Source organism: Empidonax traillii, unplaced genomic scaffold (assembly GCF_003031625.1).
Source record: "Empidonax traillii isolate 1590-97213 ecotype Southwest subspecies unplaced genomic scaffold, ASM303162v1 scaffold502:size815047, whole genome shotgun sequence".
NCBI classification, from domain to species: Eukaryota; Metazoa; Chordata; class Aves; order Passeriformes; family Tyrannidae; genus Empidonax; species Empidonax traillii.
In genome coordinates, this window is record NW_020955695.1 from 277,884 (window position 1) to 292,229 (window position 14,346).

Here is a 14,346-nt window from a genome sequence, read left to right on the forward strand (position 1 = left end):
GTGCAGACTGTCTCTCAAACAGAGGGGCTCCTCTTCCATATCCACCCTGCACTGAGATCCCTGCAAATATGACAGGGCATGATTGCTGCTGCCCTGCCAGATCTTTCTCTCTGCTAACTGGAATCCAGCTGTTCGACACCAGCAGCACTCCACCTGGTGCTCTCACACACCACTGACTGCATATTGCATTCCTTCCCTGCAAGTAAAGCAGGTCAGCGTTGATGCCCAGGACTTGGCCAAACAAGGCCTGTACCAGAAACCCTGTAAGACATCCAGCACTTGGGGAGAGTTCCAGTCACAGTCTGGGTTTGGAAGACCTGCACTGAGCACCCCATTTAGAAAATCTGAACTTACTTCATTATCAACAGCGAAGGGATGCTTTAAGTTAGGAAGCACAGGCATGCCAGGCACCCCCACACTGTACCTTGTTATCCTGCATGTCTCTGTTGGCTCCGTTTTTCAGCAGTACTAATGTTGCTTCCACATTGTTGACAGCAGCAGCCCAGTGAAGAGCAGATTTACCTGCAAGGAAACCCAACAATTTCAGCAACAAACCAAGGAGCTATGTTGCTATTTTCTAGAGTAGATGTTCTAATCACATATCTGGGGAAAGGAAACAATTGACAGAAAAGCTATTGAACAACTAGCCACTGATTATTGGTGTCATTTTCACCTGAAGTGAAATGCAGACAAAAGCCAAGATGTAGAGAGTACACCGAGGGAAGGAAGGAACTGCAGTGCAGCCTGCTGCATGTGAACATGTCCTGAAGAATGGAAAAAATCACTTTGGAAATCACCATGCTGTGACATGTCCCGACGGCAGAGGATGCAAGGAGACTTTCAGCACTTGGTCTGGGATTTTTTTGTTTTTATTTTTTAAATAACCTATCCATAGAAATCATATCTCCAGAAAATCCCAGCACATCCAATCCCTTATTTCTTCTGCTTCTCTTCCAGGACTGTCTAACCAAGGCACTGTACAGCAGCCTGCAGCCTATTACTGCTGAGAGGACTGGGTAGAAGAGCACACTGTGTGATTTAGCTACAGAATTCCTGAGCAGCCCACACTCTGGGAGAGCAGAAGCTCACCCCTCCCTGCTCACACCACAATGAATATTTGCCCAGCCCGGTACGTGGTGTTCACATTACCGTGGTCATCGACGGCGTTCACATCAGCCTGGCAATTAATGAGCTCGGCCACCATTCCTTCCACAGCCAGACGTGCAGCCAGAATTAATGGGGTTGTTCCATCGTTCATTCGAGCATCCAAGTCTGTCACTCTGTTACGGATCAGGATCTGGACAACAGGGGAAGACAGATTCTTTTTTTTCAATACCGCTACAGAACAAAACTGAGGGTTTGGCAGTATCTCAAGAGAAACTTTACAATGACAAAGCAGCCCAAGCACTGAAATGCAAGGACCCAGAAAAGAGGTGACAGAGGCAAACGGACCAAATAAATACAGGCGAGATGATTCGTGCATGCTGAGTTCTTCAAGCTATGAATACCCAAGAAAAGTGGATGTAAAACAGTTTTGCCTGGACATCACACTGTGGAAGGCATGAGAGCAGGGCTGTGAGCGAACAGAGTGCAGCTTGGGCAGGCTCATACAAACACAGAGCACGGGGTTCTCCAACTGCTGTACCTGGAAGACACCCTGGGCATCAGCAGCCACTGCTGCATGCAGGGGGGTCCGTCCCATGTTGTCCCGTGCATTGGCATCCGCACCAGCATCCAGCAAACGTTTTGCAGCGTCTGCTCTTGAGTAACGGGCTGCCAAGTGCAGGGCCATCTCCCCAGTGCGGTCTGTCTGGGCCTGCAGGTTGGCACCCTGATAGATCAAGTCTGTTATTATGTTTGCCGAGGAGTCTTCTCCATCCTCGTCATCCTCGCTGATGTCGGAGCCACCCGCACGCAGAGATGCCAACATAAGTGGAGTACATCCATCTGCAGCAGGAAAGATGATGATTAGTAAACCTGGCAGTGATAGCAAAGGCAAGGAAACCCTCTCACAATCCTCCCCACTTGAGCACCTACAGTGCTTTAACCCTCCAGTTGCTTTAACCCTCCTGCTGCTTTAACCCAGACCTGTTCTCTTACCATAAAGCCCAACAGAGTTAAGGAGCTATTTTCCCTCCAAAAAGGACTTTTATACCTACTGCATCTAAAGAACCTAGGTGTTTCTTAAATAAGTCAGATCATTCTAAACCAAAAAAACCTTTGCTGCTAAAGTGGAAACCTTCCACAAAATGTAAAGGCTAGCTAAATTCTGAGGGAGAAGCAAGGGTTATAAAAATCAAAGTCGTCAGACAACTAAGTATAACTATTCACATGGACGTTCCAATCACACACCTGGGGAAAAGAAACAATTGACAGAAAAATTATTAAACAACTAGCCACCAATTATTGGTGACATTTTTGAGATATTAACCTGAAGTGAAATGCAGACAAAAGCCTTCATATCTATTACACACCCAGATCATCATGAGAAGGTCAAGCAGACAAAGCTAACAAATGCGCCAGGATGACTGCCTGCACCAACCTCATCTTGCTTTTAATAACTTCCATGTCCAGAGCCCTAAACAAACTGATCAAGTACACTCCATACTTTCCCAGAAGTACACCACAAAAGAAGGGATCATGGAATGGAATCCAATCCAGTACTACAGATTCAGCCCGCAGATACAAGTCCCTGGAGCTCTCACACAGCCAGAGCTCTTTGGAAGACACTGGTCTTGCTCTCCTCAAGCCTCCAGTGATGGGCTCACACTGATGGCATGTCCATAAAGGCTACATTAACACTCATCCAACCAACATCTATGAATTGTCTCTGGAAGGAGAAAGGCTTCTCCAAACCTCTCATTTAACTTAGCTCCCTTGGATGATCCTCTCTGCTGATCAGAGAGGGTGGTCCAGGAATACTAGCTCATGCTCCTGATTTCTCACCCTTGTTAATACCCTCCCTGATGCAGTGTACTTGAGATTTAAAACATCTCTACATATTTTCAGCAACCATAAAAATACCAACTGCTTCAGTCTCAGCAACCTCTGAACACTGCATGATATTTGCCACCTAAAACCAAAGATTTCAACTATAGACACTGATGCTGGCTTACTGATGTTACAGCTGTACTCCACACACTGGAAAGTAAAAGATGGCAGCAGGAGTGAACCGCTCTGTGCTAAGTGCCCCACTGGAGCTCTGCAAAGGTGAACACAGATTTTGCTTCTCCAGTGTGGCTCACTAGCAGAAATACAAGACAATCTTTCAGCAACTACCTGATTTATTCCATGGGCAAGCAGGGGACAGACAACAGCTTCCCTGCCTGCACAGCTCTCAGTCTGCAGTGCACTATCTGCACTGCACAAAGCCACGTGGCAGAATTAGGATTCTGTGCACATAAACAAGGTGATGACCTCCTATGGAAGGTAATATCCCATCACCCCACTTCTGATCACCGAGATTTTTTGACTCTCTACTTTAGGACAGTTCTAGAACTTTGTGTAAATGTACAAGCACGGGGCAGGGCAGAGGCCAAGCCGTGGCCTCCAGCAGCATTCATGCTCCTCCTAGTGGCTCACCACCACAGGACACACAGCCTTCCACGCAGCTCCTTCCTCAGGATTTGGACGGCAGCAGAGCGTTGACGTACGGGCCTGGGTTCAGTTCCAAGATCCAGTCCTGTCTATAGACCCTCTCGCCTGTTCTCCAAGCCTATACCTCCTTTTCTGCTTCTCCCTCCCACTGCTGGCTCTGCTCCCTTGTCCCAAATGAATCCTTCTCAGTATTCCAGTCAGGCCGTCGTCTCCTCTGTACTGCCCCAACACAAAGAGCAGAGAGACAGAGCACAGAAAGGAGCTTTCCTTTTCTCCAGCACCACAGCTCTGGGGAAAGCCCCTCGCAGGATAGGTCTTGCTTGCTCACTCACTGCAGTTGTCCTGGACAATCATGCCTAGCTGCTCCACAGGGACACAGCTATAGCACACACTAAATCCTTGGAATAATTAGCTGCCACCCTCCACAAAGCTTCTCAGGTACGTGCAGCTCTTTTCAGAGCTTTGCAAGTTGGCCACACATGGTTAGTTTTATGAGGCCAGCAAAAGCACATCCAGCTACACCATCACAATTAAGGGCTTGATGGACTACTAGAAAAAAAAAAAAGCTGTGGACACAATGTCTTTTTTCCTCCTTCCAGCTTGTTCTCTGAAAGAGCTGGAAAAGAACGCAAAAGCATCCAGCTGGAGGCAGACACCCAGCATGGAAAATTCCAGTCTGAACCACTGAAGTTTTAGTAACTGAAAGAAGAGGGGCATAATAATAGGGACAGTTCATCAATTTTAATTATAGGTGGTGTTATCAGTTATGCCTGTAATTGTATTACCCTGGTTACACGCTCACAATAACTCCAGCGAAAAGAATGTCCTCCCCACTCTGGGGGACACAGAGAAAGAACAGCATGGGGAGACAAAGGCAGCAGCAGCATTTTATAAAAACTGTTCTGTCTTTCAGTAAGACAGAGCCCTGAGTACATGTAAAACTTGGAGTGAGATGGTACGAGTCAGGAGTTCACCAGACAGGTACACCTGAAGGTCTCATACAGGCACAATGTACTGAAAGCTGGGATGTGAGGGACCCATGGACAAAATCTCCAGGCAGTACTTCTGTTGGACGCTGGACCTCTTGGATCCCCCTAAACTCGAGAGACTGCAGAAGGCGCTGGGTTAAGAGAAGGAACAAACCCTTGGTACCCCAAGGCATTTTTACTTGCATCTCCTCTCTCTAGAAAGATTTCTACTGTTGTACCTGCCACCTGTGCTTGTGGCCAGGATCTAACTCACCCAGCTTCAGATGGCTCCAGCCCAGACACCTGCACCTGAATCAGCCTCAACACACTCTGTAATTAGGGGCAGTGAAGCATTATTGGGGTGTGAGCCATATCCAGTCCTTCTTGGGACACAGGGAAGCTGCCTCTCAGAAGGGCCCATTTATTCCCTCTGCCTGCAAAGATGAAGGTGGCCAGGACAGATAAAGAGGTATATTAACTCTGAGGAATCCTACCCCTCCTTACTAACCCACTAATCCAACACTTCTCAGACTTTTTAAATTATTTCTGCCCTGACAGCTGCTTGCTTGTGATGCCAAAGAGGGAGACAGCTCAGAGCAGCTTGCTGCAAGCTTCACAGTTGCATCTGAATGGCAGAAAAACAACTACAGGTCAGTATTATTTCATTGCTGTTGTTGGACAAAGCTTTGGGTGAACGTGAAAACAAGCAGTGTGAAGTCTTAAGAACATTATTGCCTGCGCTTGGAAAGCTTTTACCCTGCCACACAACTAGAAGTTTCAATAGGGGAAATAAAGAAAAGCTTAAATTTGGCAGAAACTGATGGTTTATGTTCTCACACTTGTTACACAAAAATCCCTCCTTCCCTTTGCAGCAGAAGACAATAGAAGGGAACTGAGAGAATGGGTCCAGTCATCCTTAAATTGCATGGAAAATATTCCCACAAAACTCAATAAAAAGGAATTGCAGTAGTATCATCAGAATCACCTCTCTACATACAAACACGAGCCATGGTTGCAGCTCTTCTGACCAGCATAAAGTTCTTGGTCAACTCTCTCCTCTCAGAACTCAGGGATCAGCTTTTATGACATGACCCACCTAGTCCCTTACCAGCTTATACAGCCTTAGTGCAACACTCATAAAAAGCAGCAGTGTTCTGAGTGCATCTAGCGATTTGGGACTGAAAGAGAGCAAGCCTGTGTGCATGGTAAAAAAATCTCCTTCCAAGGTCACAGTTCTGTTATGAATTCAATGAACTGATCTTCATAAGCTGAGGATATAAATCAGCAAATAAAAAAAAAAATCACAAACAATCTTGCTGCACTGCTGCTCTGTTCCACTGTTATCTGCTCCTGAGGCTCTGCTCCAGGACAGATGCCTCACACACTGTTCATCAGGGTATACTTTCAGCCAAGACTCATTCAGGAAAAGGCCATCCTTGCTTCCACAACAGGTGACAGACACCTCAGGTATAATAAAACCTGATAAGTTGGTCTTTAGAAAAAGTCAGGCATAAATCTCTGCAGTGATCCCGCTGGAGAAGGTGGGGGTTATTTCCAACACAATTATGCATTCCAAATTTCCGCTGTAATGGCATTCTGACAACATCATTTAGGCACATACTGTTATAAAGGAGATTTTATAGCTGTACTTCCTACAGGTGTTTGCTAAGTGAACTCTTCTTCCCCTGGTTACATGGGATTCCATGTGCTACAGACCATGATCTGCTTTCTTTTCTGGACTGTAGACTGAGCTTCCCTCGAGTACCATAAAAATTTCCCCCTGTGTTCCTGTATACCCCATTTAATTCTTAACATCAGCAGTCCCAGCCACCGGACACAGGGGAGGGAGATCGGTGGCCAGCTGGCAGAACACAGGGACACTCAGAGTACTGACCTGGCCCTCTGACATTCACATCCAGAACATCCACTTCTTGATCTGCTTGGGGCGGTGTCAGGGCGAGTGAGGTGCTGCCGCAGACATCGGCTGCCTCCAGGTGCTGCTGTGTCCACTGGCGCTGGTCTATCTGCTCATCCCCTTCCGGGAGCAAGGCTTGGTCCTCAGCCTGACCACGGGAAATAAGCAGTTGCTTCAAAACACCCATCAAGTGGCCAAAGATGCTGAAAGTCCTTGGCGTTTTCTTACTTTTGTACGGGGTTTCTTGGGTTTTGTGGGGGATTTTTTTTGGTCATGTTTTGGTTTTTGCTTGTTTTGGGTTTTTTTTCAAGGTTTTTGGTTTAGGCCAAATAAAGGTGTCCATTTATCTCTGTTTGGCATTCTCAGCTTTCACACTCCCACCATACGTTATCAGCAAGCCATTACGTGAACCTACTTGTCCCTTTTGCTGCAGCAGAGCCTGGGCAGGGAGAGGACACTGGAACAGAAGGTACCTACTTCCTCCACTGGCCTGTGGTGGCAGTGTAAACCTGAGGATTTGCCCCTCAGATACCATTAGTTATATATTACAGATTCCTAGGCAAAGGCAAGTTTTAGGCGAGGGGCACACTCAGGAAGTTAATGCAGATGTTTCTCACTAGCAGTTTCAGGTGATAGTCAAGTCTTGGAGCTCTCCTTACCTTTGCTCTCTTTGGCTGAGGTCCACCATCACCTGCCCAGTGTTCAGTTGTTCCAGAATTAGCCAGGTTGCCCTCTGGTATCTGGACTGACAGATTTCTAACAAACAAGGAGAACATATCACTTTGCAGGCTGAGCAGGTGCTACTGCTGCTACTTACACTACCCTGCAGAGACCAAGGGGGAGTGCTTGCAAGTTTGGTAGCTTGCAAACAGAGGGACCAAGAAATTAGAAATCTCAGGCAGCCAACAGTGGCATTAAATGCATTTAGAACTGCAAACTTGGTTAATTCAGCGGAAAGCCAAAACTGCATAAATGGGATTCCTCTTTTGAAACTTTCTATTTTTTTTTTGAGTCATGTCTTTATTGCATTGAGCTAGATATATTAAAGGTTTTTTTCACCTATCAACCTAAAAATGTCTCACCTATTCCAGGAGGAAATTAGGCAAACAGTACGCACCCGCTGAACTAAACAGATTGTCAGAAACCCAAATATAACCAGGAGATCAGATTCCTTACTGGCATTTTATACATTAAAGTTCTTCTGTCCAAAACAGATATATTAAAATTTAGAGAAATGGCCTAAAAAGTTGTAGCTTAAAAGGAAGCTTTCTCTACGGGGTTAAGTGCCTTTGATGAAAGATTTACACACCACGTTCTCAAAATCCTCCAACACACTCATAGACAGGACGTCAGTGGCCTAAATGCAAACTTACTTGAGTCCAACAGCATCTTCCCCAACCGGCTCTCTGCGTTTGTGATTACTGGGATCCCTGCGCAGGATAAATCCCTCTGGGAGCCACAGAGAGCCATGTTTGCGCTTACGCTTTGCCATCATCACACCCAGCAGAAGGATTAAGAGGATGATCAAAGCTGCCACGGCAAGCAGGTAAAGCAGCTGGGTCTTTGGTGGCGACAACGGTTCACCTAAAAAAATTCCAGTTAAAATACAAGGGAGATTAACAAAGTGGAGACAATGATCTTCAATTTACAGACTTTCTTTTCTCGCTCACAATCTTTCCCAGAGAGTGTATTCTCTCTGTATTATAGAGAGTTTAGGCTCTGCTGTAACTGTTGTAAGAGTATATCGTGTATATCTGAGCAAGTATTTTGCAAGCCCAAGTGTGATGGCTGCCTCCCTCCGTAAGCAGTTTTCCCTCTGCAGTTACTCACTTTGGACAGACACGAAAGGATAGGGCAACATGCCCTTGATGGCCTGAGCAGCTAAGAGAGCTGCAGCAGCTTCTGTGTTGTGAAAGCATTGCTCCGAATCCTCTGCACACTGGCGGTTGTCAATCTCCAGGAACACCCTGGTGCTGCAGGGAGACAGTAAGAGGGCACAGAAATCAGCAACAGAAACTTTTGCCAAAGCATTAGGTTAAACTGCAGCCTTTTATGTTAGTCTTTCTATCCCAACACTAAATTGGGCAATTGCTATGGCTTTACATTTCCCCATTTAAAAAACAAACTACAGACCTAGAAAGTCCAGAACGTCCCACACACCTGCAAGCAAGAGTTACCATCACAACAAGGCCAGAGGAACACAGAGGCATCCACTCACCCAATGACCTCTTGCCCTACTTCTCTGTGCTTGCGAATGACCACAAGCGATCGACGACTCCGAGCTGCCGATTTCTCCCCGTAGTACGGGAATACCATGGGGTTCCCCTGGGAGTCCAGCTTGATTCTCAGGTTGGTGTGCAGAAGCGTTCCCAAAGTGCGCAGGAAGCTGCGAACATCGCCCAGCAGCTCGTCGGGGGGCATCAGGACCACGATGATCAGGGTGCCCTCTGCCAGCTTCTCGGCTTTGTCACCAGCGCAGTCCAGCCCATCCCAGCCACACTCCTCGCTGTTGCAGCCCTGGTCACAGCGCCCATCCGCGTAGTGATCTGCACAGTACTTGTCATACCTAAAGCAGTGAGAGGGTTACAGGCAGCAGAGAAGGACAGGCACGCTCTGCACAGCACACCTGCAGTCCAGGGGCCGAGGTCTTACGCTCTTCACCGTCATTTGAGGTAAAATAACACTCACAATCAGGATATAATGAGAAGAAATACAACCCCAGGATAAAGTTTGCAACCCAGCGGGGTGAAAGGAGGAAGCGCAATAATCCATGGTTCAATTCTGGTAACAGTGGAAGAGAACTGCTTATTCTGTTTACTAAGATATCTAACGCCTCCTGCCTGCCTCACCAAGGGAGAATCATCACAGCAAAGCTGTGGCATTTATCACAAATTACTGAAGAGAAAGAATTGCCACAATAAACAAGCTAGAAACAAATTCAGTGGCGGCAAATACAGCTGGGATAAAAGTACAGGTATTGCTGGAATGGAGCAAAATTCAGGATAGGAGGCAGTACTACTAAAATCTAGTACAAGGTGAAATGCCTCTTATTTACATTTCCAGGGAAAGCAGGGCACATCCATCAAGCAGGTTAACACATTACCATTGTTCAGGTTATCGATTCAGTGCATAGCACACAAATTCCAAAAACAGACAGAAAAGTACACAAAGCAGCAGAAACTCCTTGATGCCAAAAACTTTCAGCAAGAACCAGCAACAGAAACAATGGAAGAGAGGGGAGCAGCAGGCAGAGCACTAGCAGGAACTACGTTAGTCACACACAAAACCCATTCTCAGGATCAGGCCTTACTTGCATGTTCTGCTATTTTGCTGACACTCAAAGTTGTCAAACAGGCACTCGGGTGTGTTGCAGAACTCGTCACACTGTCCATTGAAAAGCATCCAGCAGCGCAATGAGGAGGAGCAGTTGGCCCAAGGATCCTCCATTGTCAGGGAGCAGTCGCCTCCATCCCACTGGCACGCATGAGTGTTACACTCTTCGTCACAATAGCCATCTCTTGCTTTTTCTGCACACTGGGAATCCAAACATCCTCGGGGCTCTGGGCTGAAAGTTACGGGCTGCTCACACTGGCTGCCCTGGGTGTGGACAGGGCACTGACAGTAATAGTAAGGAGGCTGAGAATGAGGGTGGCAGCTCCCTCCATTCTGGCAGGGGGCACTGGCACAACCCGTGTTTGTCTGGCATTCCTCTCCCACAGACAGCTTGGGGCAATAGCACCGTGGACCAGAAGATGTCTGGATGCACTGCTCCCCCTTCTTGCATTTCACTTGCCCACAGGTACTGTGGCTGCTGAACTCACATTTTGCTCCAGAATAACCCTACGGGGGGGAAAGAAAGGCAAAACAATCAGTCTCACAAACTTATTCTTCAATGCTCTGAGGGCTGGAGGCAAGGTGTCATATGCAAACCCTTTCTCCCCTGTAACTCCCCTAGCCTCACTGCAGGAGCCACGACTTTCTGGACCTAACCTCAAGGATAAATTAGGAAATTACATTTTGAAATGAGCTTAGAAGAGCCACGAACAAGGGGGATCTTGCAGTAAGCACACAAAACACAGGACAGCAAAAGAATTGTCAGAATTTAATGCTAGCTTAAGATGGAAAAGCCAGCTATCATGCCTCAACAGCAGATTTTTCTGGGATAACAACTGGCTGCATCGCTCTCCTAGGGCACCTGGAAGTCCTGGGTTCCCCAGTTCTATAGATAAACTAAAGGACGTGGGTAAAGTGTGTCCAAAGACGCAGCTTTGCAGGTGGTACAGAGAAGACAATCTTCACCTACAGTGAATCCGTGAAACTAGTGGGACTGCAGCCAGAGAGCTCTACAGCTGAGGCAGGCAATGCAGTCTCAGGGTGTGCTTACCGGAGGACACTGGCAGATGAACCCATCCGGCATATTGCTGGCAACAGCACAGGTCCCGCCGTTCTGGCAAGGCTTCCGAGGACACACATCTATTACACTCTCACAGTGACGACCTGAGATGCAGACACAGGGAGAAGAGAGCAGAGAAGTGTGTGTGTCTGTGCACATCAACAAGCCATCACAAAGCAAAACACTCCCATGAATGGCCAGCGAGCGGAGCACTCCAGTGAGACCTTCCCCTCCAAAGAGGTCGGCATCATCCCTTCAGATAACACACTGCTTCCTAAGTAGCTGCCGAAGCAGTGGTAGAGGAAGGCACAACCCCAGAATCCACTAACTGTATTTGGAGACAGCTGTCCTTGTCTGCCTCCTTAGGAACATGCACAACACAGCACAAACAATTTGCTGCTGCCACTTCCAAGTCAACCAGGCACAGAGGCTGAAAGTGATGCATCACATCAGTTTGGGAGTTCCTAAGTTTTATTTACTTTTTGGGAGATGCTCAGTGAGGGCAAATCACACTCTAAAATTAATGAACGACTCAGGACCAGATGCAACATGAGTGAATAGAAGCAAGCAGAGCCTCCTCAGACCGATCAGCCAGACAAAGGCCTTACTGCACTGCCCAGCTTTGCAGCAGCTTCCAGAGTCAAACTCTGACAACAGAGTTTTAAAAATGAGGATGACCTAAGCATGACTTGGACCCCCTAGGAAAACATTAATAGAAGTCTCCAGACATGTGCAGCCGAGGCTGCTCGCAGACAGGGCAGGATGGCCCACAGAGTCCTGGCATTCTCAGTCATAAACCACAGCAAAGCCGCCCGCCCCCTCCCAGGCAGAAGGGTCAATCTGGAATGTGCAGAAGACAGACAGCTAGAGGAGGAAGCATGCTCCCCCCCTCTGTGCCTAACATTTCCAGACAGATTTCATGTCTGAGACATAGCAGCTCTCCTCGCTCCTCCTGGGGTGCAGCAGGTCTGCATTCCCCACACGGCAAGTTCCAGCAGCCCTTCCATTAGAGCCAGAAGCAACATGAGGCATAATTAGTAAAAGCAAGCTTAACAGACAGGCTTAAATATGACCTGCATCAGAGTCCCACCAGCATCACTCCTCTCATACACTGCTCTTTTAGGAACTTCTTTTGTCAGTCTAGCTAATGCTTTTAAAAACTACCACATGCATTCTTCAAATGTATATCTTTGCGGTCTCTTTACATCTGACACTCACAAATTTAGTGGAAAAATAACAGCGTCTTTAAATGTTAAGAAAAAATAAGGTAAAGCACGCAGAGGTCAGTGGCAAGCAGGGAAAGTGAAAGGTTTTAATGGAGGAAAACTGAATACGTAGGAAGTTAAACTGACATGGAAAATGGAAAGCTGGAAGTTAAGATACATCTGGAGACTATTAGACCAAACTTAAGCCCAGTGGGAGGCAGAAAGCAGAACAGCAGCAATACTAACAAAGAAGAGATCTGGAGAGAGTGAGACATAAGTCTGCACAGTGTGAAATTCTTGCGAAGTTGTGACTCAAAGCTGGATTGTGGAAGGATCACTAAGCTAGGAATGCATGGCCTGCCTATGCACAGAGTATTCCATCCTGACCACATCAGCAATGTAAGGAAGAAAAGGGCGCGAGGAATAGAAAAGGAGGCCAAAAGCTGTTTATGGATACCATGACATTGATTTATAGAGAAAAAAACATATGCTCCTTTGCAAAAGGAAAAGCCATGGAGAAGGTGACACATGAACAGTTACACTTCCAATATTAGAAATGTGAAATTATGAAGGAGAGAAAAGTACCACAGAAAAAAAAATAATTCTGGTAGCCACGTGTCTCAGGAGATTCCTTTGTCTGAGACAGCTCTGGAAGCCAAATTTCTTAGAAGTTTTAAAACAAAGACCGGTTTAAAAACTGAAGCATGGTGTAGGGAAACAAAAGATACCGTAAAGGGAAATGACTAGATAACACTATTGCCAGAAAGGGAAAGAATTACCGTTTTTCAAGATACCACAATGAAATGGATAGCCTGTTTATGACAACTCACCCGTAAAAGCACTACGGCAGATGCACCTATAATCGTTTGTCAGCTGGACACAGTCCAGACTTCCACGAGGGTTACAGGGATTAGAGAGGCACTCGTTGATGTCTCCCTCGCATCGCTCGCCTGCAAAGCCTTGGGGACAGAGGCAGCTGTAGCTCCCGACCTGGTCAATGCACTGCCCTCCGTTAAAGCAGCGAGGTACTCCTGAGTCTGAAATGCAGTCATCCACATTCTCCTCACAGAAACGGCCTGTCAAGACAGGAAAGAGGGACAATTTGAGGATACAGTGCCGTGGCCTCCTTTCCTACACTGCTCATCAAGTTTCAAGACCATGTCACGTAAGTTCCCTGAAACAAACAGATAAAGATCCCATCTTAATGCATTTCATACCCTCTGCAGACAGACAGCCTCAGATCAGGCCTAGGCACCATGTGTTTTAGATCCAGGCTGTCCTCGATGCTAGCCATACTGGTATTTAGCAGCTTTCATACTTGAATTAATTTAAGGGCATAATTAAAAACACAAAACCAAACCAAACCCAAAAAAGATGCACTCAATTTAGCCCTGTGACTGAGCACAGCCCAAGAGCCCTGTGCTGCCCTTGAGAGGCTGCGAGCTGCCACCAGACACTTAACTCCAGGTAACCCTGAAACTGGGCAGAGACAGTCTGTAGCAACAGCATTAAAACAAGCAACAACAAACCTACAAAAAACCACTGATTCCTGCAGTTTGCATTCTGGGGACCTAGAGTAAACCCTCACCATTGGCTAGGGAGGGCAGTTTGTCCTTTTCCCTACATGGTTCCTTTTCAAAGGACAAGGTCGGGTGCTGGTTCTGCCTTCACTGCACAGTATAACAGGGACAGAGAGGGTAAGCTGAGCAAGTACTTTTGTCTGTTAATACTGTTGATTCAAGCAGAGCAAGTAAAAATCATTCACCTAAATATGGAGGATACTGGCAGCAGTAAAGTGTTAATTTCAAACTAGGCCAGGGACAAAAGCTAAGTCTTACTATCCTAAGTAATTGTATCAATCTCCTCCAATTCCTTTCATTTACCAGAAAAAAAATTGTCACATCCAAAAAGTAATTAATCTCAACAAATAAAGGCTGAAGGATTAAAAGCAGTAGACTCAGAACCTCTCAAAGGAGGGTGGGGGATTTAGTACAACACAGAAATTCAGGAGATGCAGATACTGGTACATAAATACAAACTTTGATGTAGTGACATAAGCAGCAGGATTTTTGGTTTTGTGGTGTTTGTTTGTTTTTGTTTTAAATTGAATAATAAAATTAAGAACAATATATGAAGAATTGCTACTGCAATGACTTACAATGAAATAAACATTCATCCAGACTGGGGAAATGTGCTGACAGTCACACTAAAGTGAATGATACAGTAATATGCATGAACAGGAGGCAAACATGTTAGGTGTTATAATTT

The 14,346-nt window shown here is 46.3% G+C and overlaps 1 protein-coding gene across 1 annotated transcript in view; it reads right to left on the reverse strand.

Moving 5' to 3' along the window:
* NOTCH2 (notch receptor 2) overlaps window positions 1–14,346 on the reverse strand; it is an 88,059-nt gene that overhangs the window by 4,255 nt on the left and 69,458 nt on the right. The window contains exons 22-32 of the mRNA XM_027896586.1: window positions 12,909–13,154; window positions 10,865–10,977; window positions 9,791–10,320; window positions 8,699–9,046; window positions 8,311–8,453; window positions 7,854–8,064; window positions 7,140–7,236; window positions 6,460–6,628; window positions 1,646–1,947; window positions 1,150–1,297; window positions 425–522 (exon numbers count right to left, since the gene is read on the reverse strand). Of these exons, the coding sequence (XP_027752387.1) occupies window positions 425–522; window positions 1,150–1,297; window positions 1,646–1,947; window positions 6,460–6,628; window positions 7,140–7,236; window positions 7,854–8,064; window positions 8,311–8,453; window positions 8,699–9,046; window positions 9,791–10,320; window positions 10,865–10,977; window positions 12,909–13,154 (2,405 nt within the window). The remainder of the gene's footprint in view (window positions 1–424; window positions 523–1,149; window positions 1,298–1,645; window positions 1,948–6,459; window positions 6,629–7,139; window positions 7,237–7,853; window positions 8,065–8,310; window positions 8,454–8,698; window positions 9,047–9,790; window positions 10,321–10,864; window positions 10,978–12,908; window positions 13,155–14,346) is intronic.